Raw genomic sequence first — 14,691 nt, forward strand, 5'->3', positions numbered from 1 at the left:
TTTGTTCATTTTATTCCGAAATTTCAAATGTAATGATAGGATTTTCTTAACAAAAACAAAAATTCCATCAAATCTGCATGAAAAAAGCGATAGTTTCAGGTGTTCTGAAGTTATGGCCGAAAGAAGATATTCTTCAACTGATGCACGGCGAAAAACCAAATTGTGTCTTTGAGTTCTAACAGAAACAGAAATCCCATCAAATTTGTATCAAAAACCCAAAAGGTCGCAAAGCGATAGTTTTAGGCGTTCTGAAGTTATAGCCGAAAGAAGATATTCTTCAACTGATGCACTGCGAAAAACCAAATTGTGTTTTTAAGTTCTGGCAGCAACAGAAATCCGATCAAATTTGTATGAAAAAAGCGATAGTTTCAGACTGATGCACGGCGAAAAACCAAATTGTGTCTTTAAGTTCTGACAGAAACAGAAATCCCATCAAATTTGTATCAAAAACCCAAAAGGTCGCATATCGATAGCATCAGGCGTTCTGGAGTTATGGCCGAAAGAAGACATTCTTCAACTGATGCACTGAAAAACTGAATTGTGTCTTTTTTCGGCCATAACTCCAGAACTTCATACGAAACATTTTCGAGTAAAATTCATTTTTCTACTCGACGATAACTATTACGGCCCCTAGCGGTAGATGTATGAACTTCAAAACAATATCCAGTGTGTTTTCTTGAACACTTTAGTGGTAAAAATTTTTACTGCAAGTATCTACGATGAGTGGATCCTGAGATATAGCCGCTTACCTCGCTTATTTGCCCACCCTGTACAAAAGTAGGGGCTATGAAAATATTTTATTTGAACGATTCTAAACTTTTATTATTGAAATAATATAACAATAATGAATGAATAACAACAAAATTATGATGCGTCGACTTCTCGTAAAACCCCGGTACCTAAAATGAAATTAAGTAGCAAACGTATTGAATCACGCTGATTGGATTCCAATCGACAGGCTCCTTTGGTATCAATAACACTACTCGTCTTATCAACGATGGTTGCATAGATATCTGAATCTTTGTTATTACTTTTCTCTGTCAGATGCAACGAGGTAGACAGATAATTTAAGTTGGCTTTCCGCAAACGTAGAGGTGGGGGGAAAACGCGCTCTTTTGTTTTTATACGAGCGGTTCACTTGTTTTCGAATTTGAAAAGTTCTAGTCTGTGCTTCTGGTAACATTGAATGTTTGTTCTTAGCATGTAGAGGAAGTGAAAACGTTTTAGCTTATTTGAATCCATTGGTTTAACTTGAAGAGATATTTTTCTGAGGGGTTATTCTTATCGTAAGTTATTTGATACCAATAATTTAAATTTTTGCTTTCTATGATTTTGGAAAATAGTTCGAATTTATTTTGAAAATTTTTTTTTAAATAGTATTCAAAATTAAATCAATTATAGTCGAAAATTTTGCACAGGAATTTATTATTTTTTTTACCTTTTTTAAGGTACTATTATTTATGAGTCAAACTGAAAAAAGAACCAAAACAAATATCGCGGTATACTTGAAATTGAGGATATATACAAACATTCGTTATAAATTCTGGTGGAAATACTTATTCAACATTTTCCAATACCGAAAACGGTTTAGGTAACGGTCATGTTTCTTATGTCATTATAATGTTATTTCAAATTCATATAAATATGTTATCAAGTTTGATTACTTGATTTTAGCCTTAAAAATTCCCAGATCAGGTTGCTTCTGTAGCGCAAAGGATTTTATGCAAAGTTTCATACAAATAGCTCCCGTGAACAAGCTCTGATGTACGTATGGTGACAACGGTTAGACGAACACCTTTTTACAAAAAAATTAGGTTAACTTTACTTTCCATAATTTTGCAAATAAAAAAACAATTGTTTCACCACAATGTGCCAGCATTCATGATGTAAATATGTTGAAACCACAGTATGGCAGAACAATTGTTGATTGTATTTAATATTGTAGAAATTGAGAATAGGTAACTATCATTATTTTCATATAAATGAATTTCCATTAAGAACCGAACAATCAAATATTGGGATATTTTTTTATTTAATTATGAGATTTTGTGCTATATAAGACTAAGAAGAAGGAGGCGCTGGATTTTTTTCAATTATAAAACATGAATCACGAATGATAATAGCAGTAGATCTTTGCAGCGAGAATATCAGATTGGCCAGAATTATACATATTAACATATGATAAGTTAGAATTTTTCTCTACTGCATTTCCGTTATGAATTCAAATACTCTAATTCATGAATTATCGGTACTAAGGTTGAATTTACTATAGTCTCACTCACGGAATATGTATTTGTGATCAACGACGTTTCGACAACGAAGTTGTGATTATCAGTAACTGTTATAGTATCGTTGTCGATACAGCGTTGAACTCAAACGAAGATTTCGTAAATGATAGTGTATTTATTTCAACATTAGTAGAATACTGAGACCACTGTGAACCCGAAATATTTGATATAATATTCGAGTCACTCGAAGATTCATAGTCCAACAACAATTAGGTATGGAAAACTATCAAAGATTTTCCCTCTCCCATTGTATCAGGTAGATATATATTATATTCAATTTTGAACCTGGATTTTCAAGATTTGATCACTTTATATACCAACCCTTAACGCTAATAGATATAATCTCCAGCTTGAGGGATCAATGTACTCACCTTATCAATGGGATAATTAGTACCTTATTGAGGAACAATTGCCGATAATTCCACAGTTTACAGCTTGGAATGTTAAGAATACATGAATGAACGAGCGCTAAAAATCTTCTTCACGTTATTTTTTTCGACATTCTGCTCGAATTTTATTTGTTTTCGTTTACTGGATCAACATGAAATTTTGCACAAAACGAATTTTCATATCAAAGACATGGCAGTTATGAAACATGAAAGCAAAATTTTTGACGAACATATTTACGGAACTCCTAGTCGGATAACGCTCATCAACCGCGGCATTCTAGATTCGAACCTACCCTGAAAATTTCAAGTTTCTTTCTTTAGTTCCGAATGCACATTGAAATTATTCTCGTATAAAAATTATTAAATTATAATCCCCGTGATGAAATGATGAAGCGATTCGTTCGGGGAACTAGCGCTAAAATAAAAAAAAATGCATATTCTGATGTGGTTGAGGATGCGGTTAGGAAAATTTTCAATTCGAACTTTTATTCGGTGTCATTTCAATTCTTATATTGAAGAAGGATCGAAGAAGAATATTGAGGAGTACTGTATATGTGAATATGTGCACAGTAATTGACTACTTTTGTAGTTGGCTTTGACTTTCAAGGCGCTGCTCTAAAATACGTTGTCCAGAAGTAAGTCTAAATAAAATCCAAAAACATAATATGCTCAATTTTCTGAAACTGTTAAGAATACGTATAATCTTCATTCTAATTTTCTGCGGACTGGAAGATCTATCCACTGAGCAATTTGAAACATTTCTAAATTTTCATGAAATACATTTAGTATATATTTCAGTTCAAAATTTTAATCTTACGTTGAAAAAAGAATCAATAATCAAATATTCTGTATGTTTCATACTCAATCAAATCAATAGCAGAAAATAGACTTCGTTATCTCAAGTACGGTTTATTTTTCAATTAATTATCTATGTACATTAAATTGTGTTACTCCAACTTATTGAACACCATTCATAAAGAAATGTAATTATGAGCAACTAGAAAAAAACTAGAAAATTTACATTTCTACTGTTATTAGCACCTGTATTATATAAAGAATTGGTATGAATTAATATCTTATCTGCATTAGTTAAAGTGTCAAATTTACATATTTACATAAAGTTTGCGGTAGAAAATTCTAGAATTATTGAAATATAAAGAGTAGATTGGTAAAAATGAGTTATGATTACCGTTTACAAAGAGGAATAATTTCTAATTTAGACAAAAAAGTGTTTTTTTTTTCATAAATGTGAAAAAATATTTTTTTACGGCAACCGTCCGGGAAGTGCTCACTTCCCGGATGCTTTTTCTCTGAGAAAGTAGCATTTCCCGGCCTAGTCCGGAAAGTACGTACTTTCCGGACTAGGCCGGAAAAGAATCATAGAATCCATAGATACCGAGATAACGGCTGACAGTTCATATGAAATTAGTTGTCAAAAATTTGAATGTTTTTTTATCGCAATCGCAATAAAATATGGAGAGCAGCAGCGATAGTGTTATTTTACATGGTTGCCGAAAAAATATTGTACGCAACACGCCCGAAAATGGTTTTTTTGGACTCACAGACTTCCAGGACGAGCGTAAGCGTCTATTCGTCCAAAAAAACCCTATTTTCCGGACTTGTTACGTAAATTACTATTTTCCTTCTATTTTTCATTGCACTACAATTTAGCTAACTAATTATGAAAAATTTTCACTTCTGAATTGTTGAATATTTGTTAGTTTTGAAAATTGATATTGCTGATTCTTTGTACCATTGAATGTCAGCCACATCTTACTTGTTATGTATTTGACACCACTGCGGTTTGTCTTTATATTTCAATACTTCGAATAAAAGTAGTATTGCATAAATCAAGGTATCATGCTTGGTTCAATAAATTTAGAGAAAATTCATTAATAGGAAGAAATTTTTCCTTTGACAGATAGTTTTTTGGTTTATTATTATCATTTCGTTATGAAATTTGAAATGAAGGTGAATTAGTTCTTATGCTATTGAATGTAATGCAATCTTCCAAGAAATATGAATATGAAAGATTATATAAAAATCAAAAATATGGACGAAATTATTTTTGTCGATGAGTTGTCAGAATTTATGCGAGGTTCGAGCAAAATCTAAATTTTTGTGTTTTTTTGTCAAAAAATGCCCTATTGGAAATAAAAATAATCCCAACACCCTTCCGAGTTTCCTGATTTTAATTCAATGACATTGAAACATTTATCCGTAAGGTCATTTCGAAAGCAAGCATCGCAATTTTCTGCATTGAATGAACTCTACATCTGAACATCGCGCACGTAAACATTCCTCTTTAAAAATAGAAGTCCAAAAGCTATTAACGTTATCACAGTAGGCACCAAAATACCCAAATCAAATTTTGATTCGAAATAGATTGCTGTTTGGACGAAACCTGAAAATATCACTTTCCTATTTACTACTTGAACTGAGATACGGAGGTAGCAAGAAATAAGTAGGTAGTGTATTTAGCAATTTAATTTTTTTTCTTAGTTTACGCATTCTCTTCAAGAAAATATCGGCAAAAATTATATAATATTTTCGTGACCACACAACCGACGAGGTTGGGATTTTTTGGTGTTCATATAAAATGCTAATTTCAAGCTGATCACATCATCAGATCATCGGAAATTCAAAAAGATTATTTGAAAAGAAATACCCATCACCGTCAATTGGGGTGACTTGATACATTTTTGAAATTCAATTGCTTTTAGTTTTCGCGTGTATAGACCTAGGAAGTTGACATACCCCTCAAAAGTTCAGTCTAGATCTCCAGTTTATTATAGTGAAAGTGCGATAATGTTGTAAATTTTACTTTAGGTTTAGAAAAATAAATATTAGTGTATCAAGCCACCCCGCGGGTCAGTGTGGTTTGATACACCTATTAATTTCCTTATAACGGGCGATTTGGTAGACAAAAACATTTTTGTTAATATTTAAATTTGAAGAAAATTCATCAGCAATGATATAAGTGGATAGGTGAGACGATAAATTGTCTCCAATTAAGGCTCTTTAGATAGGGTCTCATCGTAGTTAATTATTGACCCTGGTTTTACATTTGACTTTGAACAATCTCAAAATTGTCGAAATATTCAATAATACTCTCACCATTCTCCGTTCTCACTGTTATTGAAATTTTTGGCCATTCTCATTGTGAATCTCTGACCGTTTCGGCTTAAGTACTCTTGCATCCAGTCTTCTCCTGGAAGATTTTTCTTTAAGACTCCCTCTTTCTTCCTTGTCTGTCTAGGTAAGTTTTCACTATTTGTCTGACTTCATAAGATGTTATAGGGAAGCCACACTCACTTGCAGTGGTTAGTTTATCAGTGAGAAAAGTTTCCTCATCTACATATAGAGAGCTCGTCATTTGTCCCTTATATTTCTTCTTCAGGTGCCAAAGATATGCCTTTTTCCGATACTGCAGATCTTAACAATTGGCAGTTGTTGCAATAGTACCATTCTTTCAAATTCTTCAACCATGAGTTCAGGGCCCCCGCAACCGCGCGTGCAACGCGTGCACCGCACGCGGGCGCCACTCTAAATGGGCGCCAAAACCTCTTATAGACCGCATGAAGAACCGATGGACCAAAGGTTTTCGAAAAAGATTCTTTCAAATTTTCTCAACAATTTTTTTTTCCAAACGCTCACAAAAACGCATACTCGATGCTAATCCTAGGGCATTTTTTGCGCCATATGCAGCTTAAATTTAACTGAAAATGATGCTGCTAAGGTTTCAAATGAAACACTGGACTCTTTTGATATTGTACAAGAACTTTATTTGAATTTATTTGAAGTATAATAATTTGGTATGATGTTTCATTCCAGATTAATATTGTAAGCAAAATCATGCAAAGTGTATAGCGATTGACAAGTGTGCCAAAACTATTTGAAGAATTTAGTTGATCATTTCAAAAATTATAGGGTTGATGATAATGTTCTCGAGGAAAAACTTGCGGAAGCTGGAAAACTAGCGGCTACTCTTGAGATAGATCAAGATTTTTCTCCATTATATACTGTAAGACGAAAGTATAAACCAAAATTGTTCGATTATGAACACACGGATGAAGCACCTAAAGATCCAAAAATCGCTTTTAAAATAAATTTCTTTTTGGAAATACTTGATAAATAATAAGTTCATAATAATAACATAATATAATAATATAATTACTACAAATAAACTTAAAAAATACTGTGGAGTTATTCAATGACAACTGTGTACAGTTGATCTAACACTAAGTTCCTTAAATAGTAGGTTTGATATGATATCTGATTACGATAACGTTTTTTGTTTTATTTGTGATATTCTTAAATTAAATGACAAATATCCATTAAAATGCTGTCATGATTTTCAACAAAACCTAACTGATCAGGAAAAAAAGAGGCTGACGTGAAAGAAAATGATTTATTCAACGAGATAAAAGCCCTAAGATTGTTTTCATTACCTGAAGCGTCAAATCCTTTAGAAATTCCACAATATATTTTTGAAAATAATCTAACTTCTTCTCTACCGAATCTTAGTATTGCCATAAGAATCCTTCTCACTTTACCTGTGTCTGTTGCTTCTGGTGAGAGATCATTTACTAAATTAAAAATAATTAAAAACTATTTGAAGTCTACCCTCTCATAAGAAAGATTTTCTGGTTTGGCAATCTTAGATATAGAGCAAGAAATACTCGATAAAATTGATTGATTGAATATATAAAAAAATTTGCAGCAGCCAAATCTAGAAAAACATCCATTCAATTTCTGGATTGATCCTAATTAAATGTTTAGGCCTTTATGAATAATTTATAGAAGAATACAGCTTAAGTTTTGAAACACATTTGAAATGTATTATGCAACAAATAACACCATAAAAATCTTAAGGCAATGAAGGTTGCTTTGGATTTTCAACCATGCTACACTAAATTCTTAACAAAACTTAAAAAAAAATATTCCGATTATCCAGCAGTGCTTTTCTCCACCTCCCCCCTTTAAGGGGCGCCAAAATATTTTCCGCACGCGGGCGTTGATGTCCCTTGCGGGGGCCCTGCATGAGTTCCTTCTTCTTCCTATTGATCTTTTGCCCCTTCATAGTATGTCCCTGGTCTTGTAGTTTGCGCTTTTCAATGGTCAGTACCAATTCTTTCTCTTTCTGCATTTTCGCAAAATCTCTACATTCGTTACTTTCTCTGTCCACGATACTCTCAGTATTCTACGGTACATCCACATCTCAAATGCTTCTATCCTTCTGGTATCGATCTTCTTCAATGTCCACGCTTCCATTCCGTAGAAAAGAATTGACAGCACGTAACATTTCACAAGGCGAATTTTAAGCTTAAGGGCCAGTTGCACCATTTGCCTAAACAATGATTAAAAATTTAGGCTTAGATCTCGTCCACAGAATATCTTTTTCATTTTTGTAAATGTGGCTCTAGCTCTTTCCACTCTGGTCCTGATTTCTCCAGAGCTATCGTTATTTTCGTTGATAACAGTTCCCAGGTAATTATACTTCCTCACACGTTCAATTTTTTGGCCGTGCACGATTATGTCAGAGAAGTTTTGTTGCGATTTGGATATTAGCATTACTTTTGTTTTGCTAATGTTAAGTGATAATCCGTATTCTTCACTGCATTCTTCTATATTGTTTATTAGTATCTGAAGATCTTTTAGGGTTTCTGCAATGACAACCGTGTCATCGGCATATCTTAAATTGTCCATTGTGATGCCATTTATTTTAATACCTATATCTTGCTCTGAAAGTGCGCTAATGTCTTCTGAGTATAGGTTGAAAAAGATAGGTGAGAGTATACCTCCCAGTCTTACGCCTTTCTTGATATAGATTTCCTCCGTTGTCTCTTGTTCTACTCGCTCCACTCCCTCATACTGCTTTTGATTTTTCCCTTTGAAACAGCTCGACACTGTACTTATCATTAGCTCCCCGTAAACTCAACTTACCGCTTCTAATATCTTCCTACACCTTATTCAAATTTTCTACCGAATACGATGCACATATCTACGTAACCCAGAAAATTCAAGCATATTATAGAAAAAACCTAATATTTCAGCGACAACATAATATAACATTAACAGGATCAAACCAATTACCAAATCAAAATGAATTTGTACTCTTGTACATCCCATAAGACTCAGCCATATTATTCAGCTATTATTCTTCGATTTTTGCCTCAGTATTATTAAAAAAAAAATTACTTTATCTATGCATATCACCTCAATTCTTAATCGACTTCAATTTCGGCTCAATTCGAAGGATCAATCCAGAAGCTTGTAGACTGCTTTGTACTCTCAAAATTCCATACAAGGATGTTTAGATTAATGGTAGATTGAGTATTCTCTTATATACCAGTTTTCATTCTTATGTACCCTTAGCACTCTTTGCAGTTTTTTCATTATTGAAAGTTTCATTCTATAATAAAATCTGTGAGAAATGTATCCTGTTGTTTCAGGTTGGGAAGCCCTAAGATGTTTATGAATAAAGTTCTACGAACTAAGCTGGAAAAATTTTGGGAATATGGAGCTGGGAGAATGGTGAGTTTACTATCAAGTTATAGATTTCCATCTATATAATTTGTACAACCCTGTGAAGTTCCAATTAATATATGCTTTTGAATCTATCGAAGGCAGTGGAAGCAATGTTATCACTTCAATATTTCAACTCGCAAATTGAATTTGTAACATCCTGAACACCTTTGGTTTTATGTCTGTCTATCGAACTGTCTGTACATACATCTCTGTAACAGCGTTTACTTCTACCATTATTATTTGATTTTGTGAAATTTGGTAAGAGTTTAAAGGACTCGTTGAACATACGCAAACACCTGAAACTCAGGCAATTTCCATATCTCGCATTTTATTTGCCCGATATTTATGAAAATTGCTATGAAATACTGACTTGTTAATAGGTGAGCGCTTTCGAATGAAGGATCTACCAATGTTGATGAAATTTGATATGAGCATTCAACTTGACACGTTATAGGTCTATAAAATTTCATTTTGAATATATGGTGTACGTTTCTCATCCGAAAGTTGAAACTTCTGGAGAAGTAATAGTGCTACAAGAATTACTGAATCTTTCTTATACAAACTAACTTAGGCCGCGAGGTAATTGAGTTAAATTAGTTTGAATTAGATGGGTTGAAATAATCTCCGATTACTTTGATGTTTTAGATTTATTCAAAAGAACGCTACAAATGACAAAGTATTTTAACTGAATCTTTCGAGAATTTGAACTAACTACATCCGATCCTCTTCATATTAGCAATTTGATTTATTTTGACTAATTGCACCTTTTTATATTTCACGAAAGAACCCAATACATCAATAAAAAATTAGTTGAACAACTGATTTGAGAAGATTATTTGGTAATTTGAATTTTCTAATTGTAATGAAGTAAACCTGTGGTTGGAATTTTAAATGAAACGGAATTTTCGCAATCGTCTCAACCGATTTTATTTATACGATTCAATAGTTTTACCTTCTTATGCCATTTACAGAGACGTGTGGGTTACAAAGTACGAAAAAAGAGATCTGGGTCAACTTGAAAACTGCAACGTTTCGAGGATTTTGGTATTTTATTATAACTCACATATTTTATTTCCTGAAAATTTAGGTGTGATTCGCTTTCAGGGATAAATTAGTATCTACTCCTCCGGCTTACCTATTTACAGGGTGATTCATCTTGAATGAAAATAATATGGATATAGTTCAAGCAGTAGATGGATTAATTTTTGGAGTACTCAAAATCACATATGCTTTCGAATTTAACGTGAAATATAAATTCTTCAAATATAGGGTCAGAAATGATTGTAACATCGCAGTTGTCTTTGAATTATTTTTTGTCGCCTCTCACTTAGAGTCCCAACTGTACATATATCATACAATTTTGAATTGACAATTGTATTGTAATAGTATATTATTCAACGGGCGGTAATGTAGGTCATAACTCACGCAGATGATAATTCATCGAGTGAGTTATGACCATTACCGCAAGTTGAATACTATAATTTTTCTAGTACTCTAACAATAAATACCAAAATACAAGAATAGAGAAAGAACTTTATTGAAAAACCCTAAAAGTCACCTATAAACGTCAAAATTATCAAAGTGACATTCCTCATCTCAATAAGAATAATGGAATGTTTCCTTTCGGTCAACCAAGTAGAAGCACAGAAGTATATAAGCACAGATCCATCTTTTCCTATTGATTATAGTGAGTTATTGTAGGAGTTATTATAACTCCCGCTCTTTGTTAATAGATACTATTAATGTTTCAAAAGCAGTTGAATAATGTAGTAGATAAATTCAATTGATTTGACATTTGAAATGTAAACAAAGAAGAAAGTGTGGTAAGGTTTGTCTTGACTGTCTTGAGCACAGTCAAGACAGTCATCATGAAGAAACATCAGTTATATGAAGCTGCAGATACGAATAATTCAAAGGCACTGCGTTGTAACAATTATTTGTGGATAAGTACCATGTATTATGATGACATGTCGACGCCAGTACTATTCCACTTTTTTCTTGTCAGTACCAACCTTCAAAAGATATTGAAGTTAAAATAACCCTACATTTGCTGTTGTTTGAAGAAAGTATGAAAACGAATGTTACATTCTTGTTGCTGTTTACTGAGCAAGCAAATCAATGGCTTGATTATTTTTATTCAGAATCAGCTCCATCGACAACAACGATTAAAAGGTGCTCCAGGGAAAAATTAGCTCGAATGAAGAAGTGATTCCCGAGGTTGAAACCTATTTCGAGAGCAATGACGAATGTTTTCTATAGAAAAGGCATTGAAAAGTTGTAGTATATTGTGTCCCAAATTCGATGCTCACCGAAAGCATCTCGAAAACTATAATAATAAGATATCAGAAAGCTGATCATAGATATATTGATTCGTTCTCGAGTTACAGGCGTTTATGAAAAATGACTGTTTAAAATATTTCGCTATATCTTGGTTTGGGTTCCAATTATTCGAAAAATTCTGAAACCTTTTTTTCACTAAAGTTTATGGTTTATATGATCTTTATAACATATCATAGAAGTTAATTATCGTTTTACAGATATAGAGAAAAGTTGGTGGGACACCCTATATTTTTAAACGCAGTTTTTAGCCGCAGATTTGTCGAAAAGCATCCCGTTTTCGGTTTCTCAAAAATTCGGCCCGTTCCAAAGATATTGAGTTTTTCGATTTCATTTTTTTGATGGGACACCTTTATACAGATGTCTGTAAATAAATGCGAAGGACATGATTCTGCGATGAAATTAACAGGGGTAATTCTTAGTTCAAGATATAGCCTTCAAAAGTCGTTGTCGCTTTGACAGTTTTTGATTTTTTTACGGGTTCTAAAGAACCTTGAGTCATAAAACTCTACATAATATGAAGCACTTAGTAGATGTTGCTCACACAATTTTTTTCGATATCATAATTTTATTATTAGTGTTTGAAAATAACAACAAAATCTTCGTATATGTTTTTCATTCTATGGAACATAATATATTCGATGAAATGGAATGAAAACTGGTAAGCACCGCTTGTAATTTTGATTTATTCTGAGAAAATTATCGCCTGTATCAAAATTATGCAGGAGACTTTCCCTAGCAGTGGCGACGCCTGCTCTCAAAAACAAGGGTGGCGAAGGAGGGCCGGATTTTTTTGGGGGGGGCCAAAATAAATCCAAATTATAGTTCGGCTGATCTTGTAATTATTTTAGCCTTAGTATGTCAAACTTTAGGGGCGGGGGTGACAGGAGAAATTTTTTGGGGGCCCGGGCACCCCCTAGCCTTTCCTAGCATCGCCATTGTTCCCCACAGTAGATTGGGAAACCATAAAAGAATTTTATTTTTCGAAAATATTCCTAACGAAAGCAATTATTGGAGGAAAATCATAAGGGGTTGCTATTTTCAACTCCTAACAATAATATTGATAAAAGCAAATAAATAAAAAACTTGATTATACGTTTCAAAATGTTTAATAAAATATATGAAATCCTGTTGACATGCATGTTTCGGGTTTCAGCCCATTCTCAAAACTGAATATAAAATAATATAGACTAGTACATAGGTGATAGATGTAGATGTAGTTATGAGATCGAAGAAAATTGTGTGAGCAATAAGTACTTTGGGATTCATATTATGTAGAGTTTTATGAATGAGTGATTTTAGTACCGTAGAAAAAATTAATAATATTTAAATATATTTATTTCTTCCGGAATTTAATTCATTTTGTGTATATTATAATCATAATCATGTAATCAACTGATGACGAATTCGTCCCCAAAATTCAAGAAAAATATCAAAATATTATTACACAATATTTTCGTGACCATCAAATTCAAGGCGTAGAGATATGAAAATATGTATTACAATATCAAGCTTCATGCAAAATTTCAAGGTGAACCAAAGCTATAGAAACATCAAAAAGAATATTGGAAAGGAAATGTCCAATAACCTAACCTAACCAAATCTTACCTAAACTAACCGGATCCCTAGAAAATTCAAGAATAATATCGAAATAAAATCCCACAATATTTTCGTGGCCACAAAGCTCACGGAGTTGAGATATGAAAATATAAAATAACAATATCACGCTTCATGTCAAATTTCAGGGTGATCACATCATCAAAACTATGGAAAAACCAAGTTGAAATGTCAATATTTCTGTAATAACAGATCAGATCGGGATTAAATTTTGCATGGGTATTTAGAATAACAATTTCAAGCACTAACATGAAGTTAGAGTGAGATTCTGAGCTCTCGTCCATTATGACACGAATTGGACACTAAGATATATACAAAGAGTTCTCTGGTCTCCAAGGGTGCAACTGAATCATGAATAAACCAGCGCTCTAAATTTTCAGCAGAGTAATCCTGATTTTTTTAATTACATTTCAACTAAACGCATTGTGTTTTAAATAATAATAAAATCTAAATCATCATAAATGCGTATTTATAAATCAATCAGTTGAGATATGTCATAAAACAAGAAAAATTAATAAGTCAAATATGCAGTGTTTTTCCAATGAGAAAAATAACATAAACAAATTCTAAGAAGACAACAGCACAATTCAAGTATCAAATTAGGTTGAATGATTTATTCAGTTCATTTATTGAAACTACATAGAAATATCTGCATCAATATTATAAGAAAAATTAATTATAAGATAATTATAAGATTATAAGAAAAATTAATAAGTCAAATATGCAGTGTTTTTCCAATGAGAAAAATAACATAGTCAAATTCTAAGAAGACAACAGCACAATTCAAGTATCAAATTAGGTTGAATGATTTATTCAGTTCATTTATTGAAACTACATAGAAATATCTGCATCATGATTATATTATGTTGCAAACAATAAAGTTGCATAATATTTTTTCTCAGCTGAATATTTTTTTTACATATGTGGAAATTTCGGATCTTCATTACAAAAGTCACATACTTATACATATACATATACATTTTTTTCTCTCATCATAGGTATAAGTTCAATTAAATTCCATAATATGAATTGCAACTATTTCATAGGGAATATCAATGGTAATTGCCCCATTTCATTATAGACTGGAAAAGTTTGAAGTTGTTTCGTGGGAAGTTTTGGTAATATAGCTACATAATTTTATGATCGATTCTACTCATTTAGGTAAACTTAAAGCAACGACATCGTAATAAAAGGTTTTCCAATGAGAGGTTTCTTCTTGATATGAAAAAATAGTTTCAGGTTTCAGCACCATACCATTTTCACGAAATTTTCCATGGCCAATTCGCATATTTGAAGCTGTATGCCCTCGACAACAAGAATTCCGTATTGAATATATTGTGGAGCATTGGCATAGATCTTATCTGTAACGTAGCTCCAAAGAAAAAAGTCTTAGTGTTTAATCGCAAGATAACGGCGGGCAACAATTGTAAACACTTCTTCATATCAATAATTTCCAATTCCAGCCATAAGAATCATTAATTATAGCCTAATCTCAAGATCGGCGATTAAATCGACAAATCTGTGATTTC

At 32.6% G+C, this 14,691-nt stretch overlaps 1 protein-coding gene across 1 annotated transcript in view; it reads left to right on the plus strand.

Moving 5' to 3' along the window:
- Nucleotides 1-1,067: 1,067 nt before the first annotated feature.
- The window catches only part of LOC123676252 (facilitated trehalose transporter Tret1-like), a 36,484-nt gene continuing 22,860 nt past the window's right edge, over nt 1,068-14,691 (plus strand). Inside the window, exons 1-2 of the mRNA XM_045612037.1 lie at nt 1,068-1,286; nt 9,133-9,214. Of these exons, the coding sequence (XP_045467993.1) occupies nt 9,149-9,214 (66 nt within the window). The 5' untranslated portion in view covers nt 1,068-1,286; nt 9,133-9,148. The remainder of the gene's footprint in view (nt 1,287-9,132; nt 9,215-14,691) is intronic.

Source organism: Harmonia axyridis, chromosome 3, assembly GCF_914767665.1.
Source record: "Harmonia axyridis chromosome 3, icHarAxyr1.1, whole genome shotgun sequence".
Taxonomy (NCBI): Eukaryota; Metazoa; Arthropoda; class Insecta; order Coleoptera; family Coccinellidae; genus Harmonia; species Harmonia axyridis.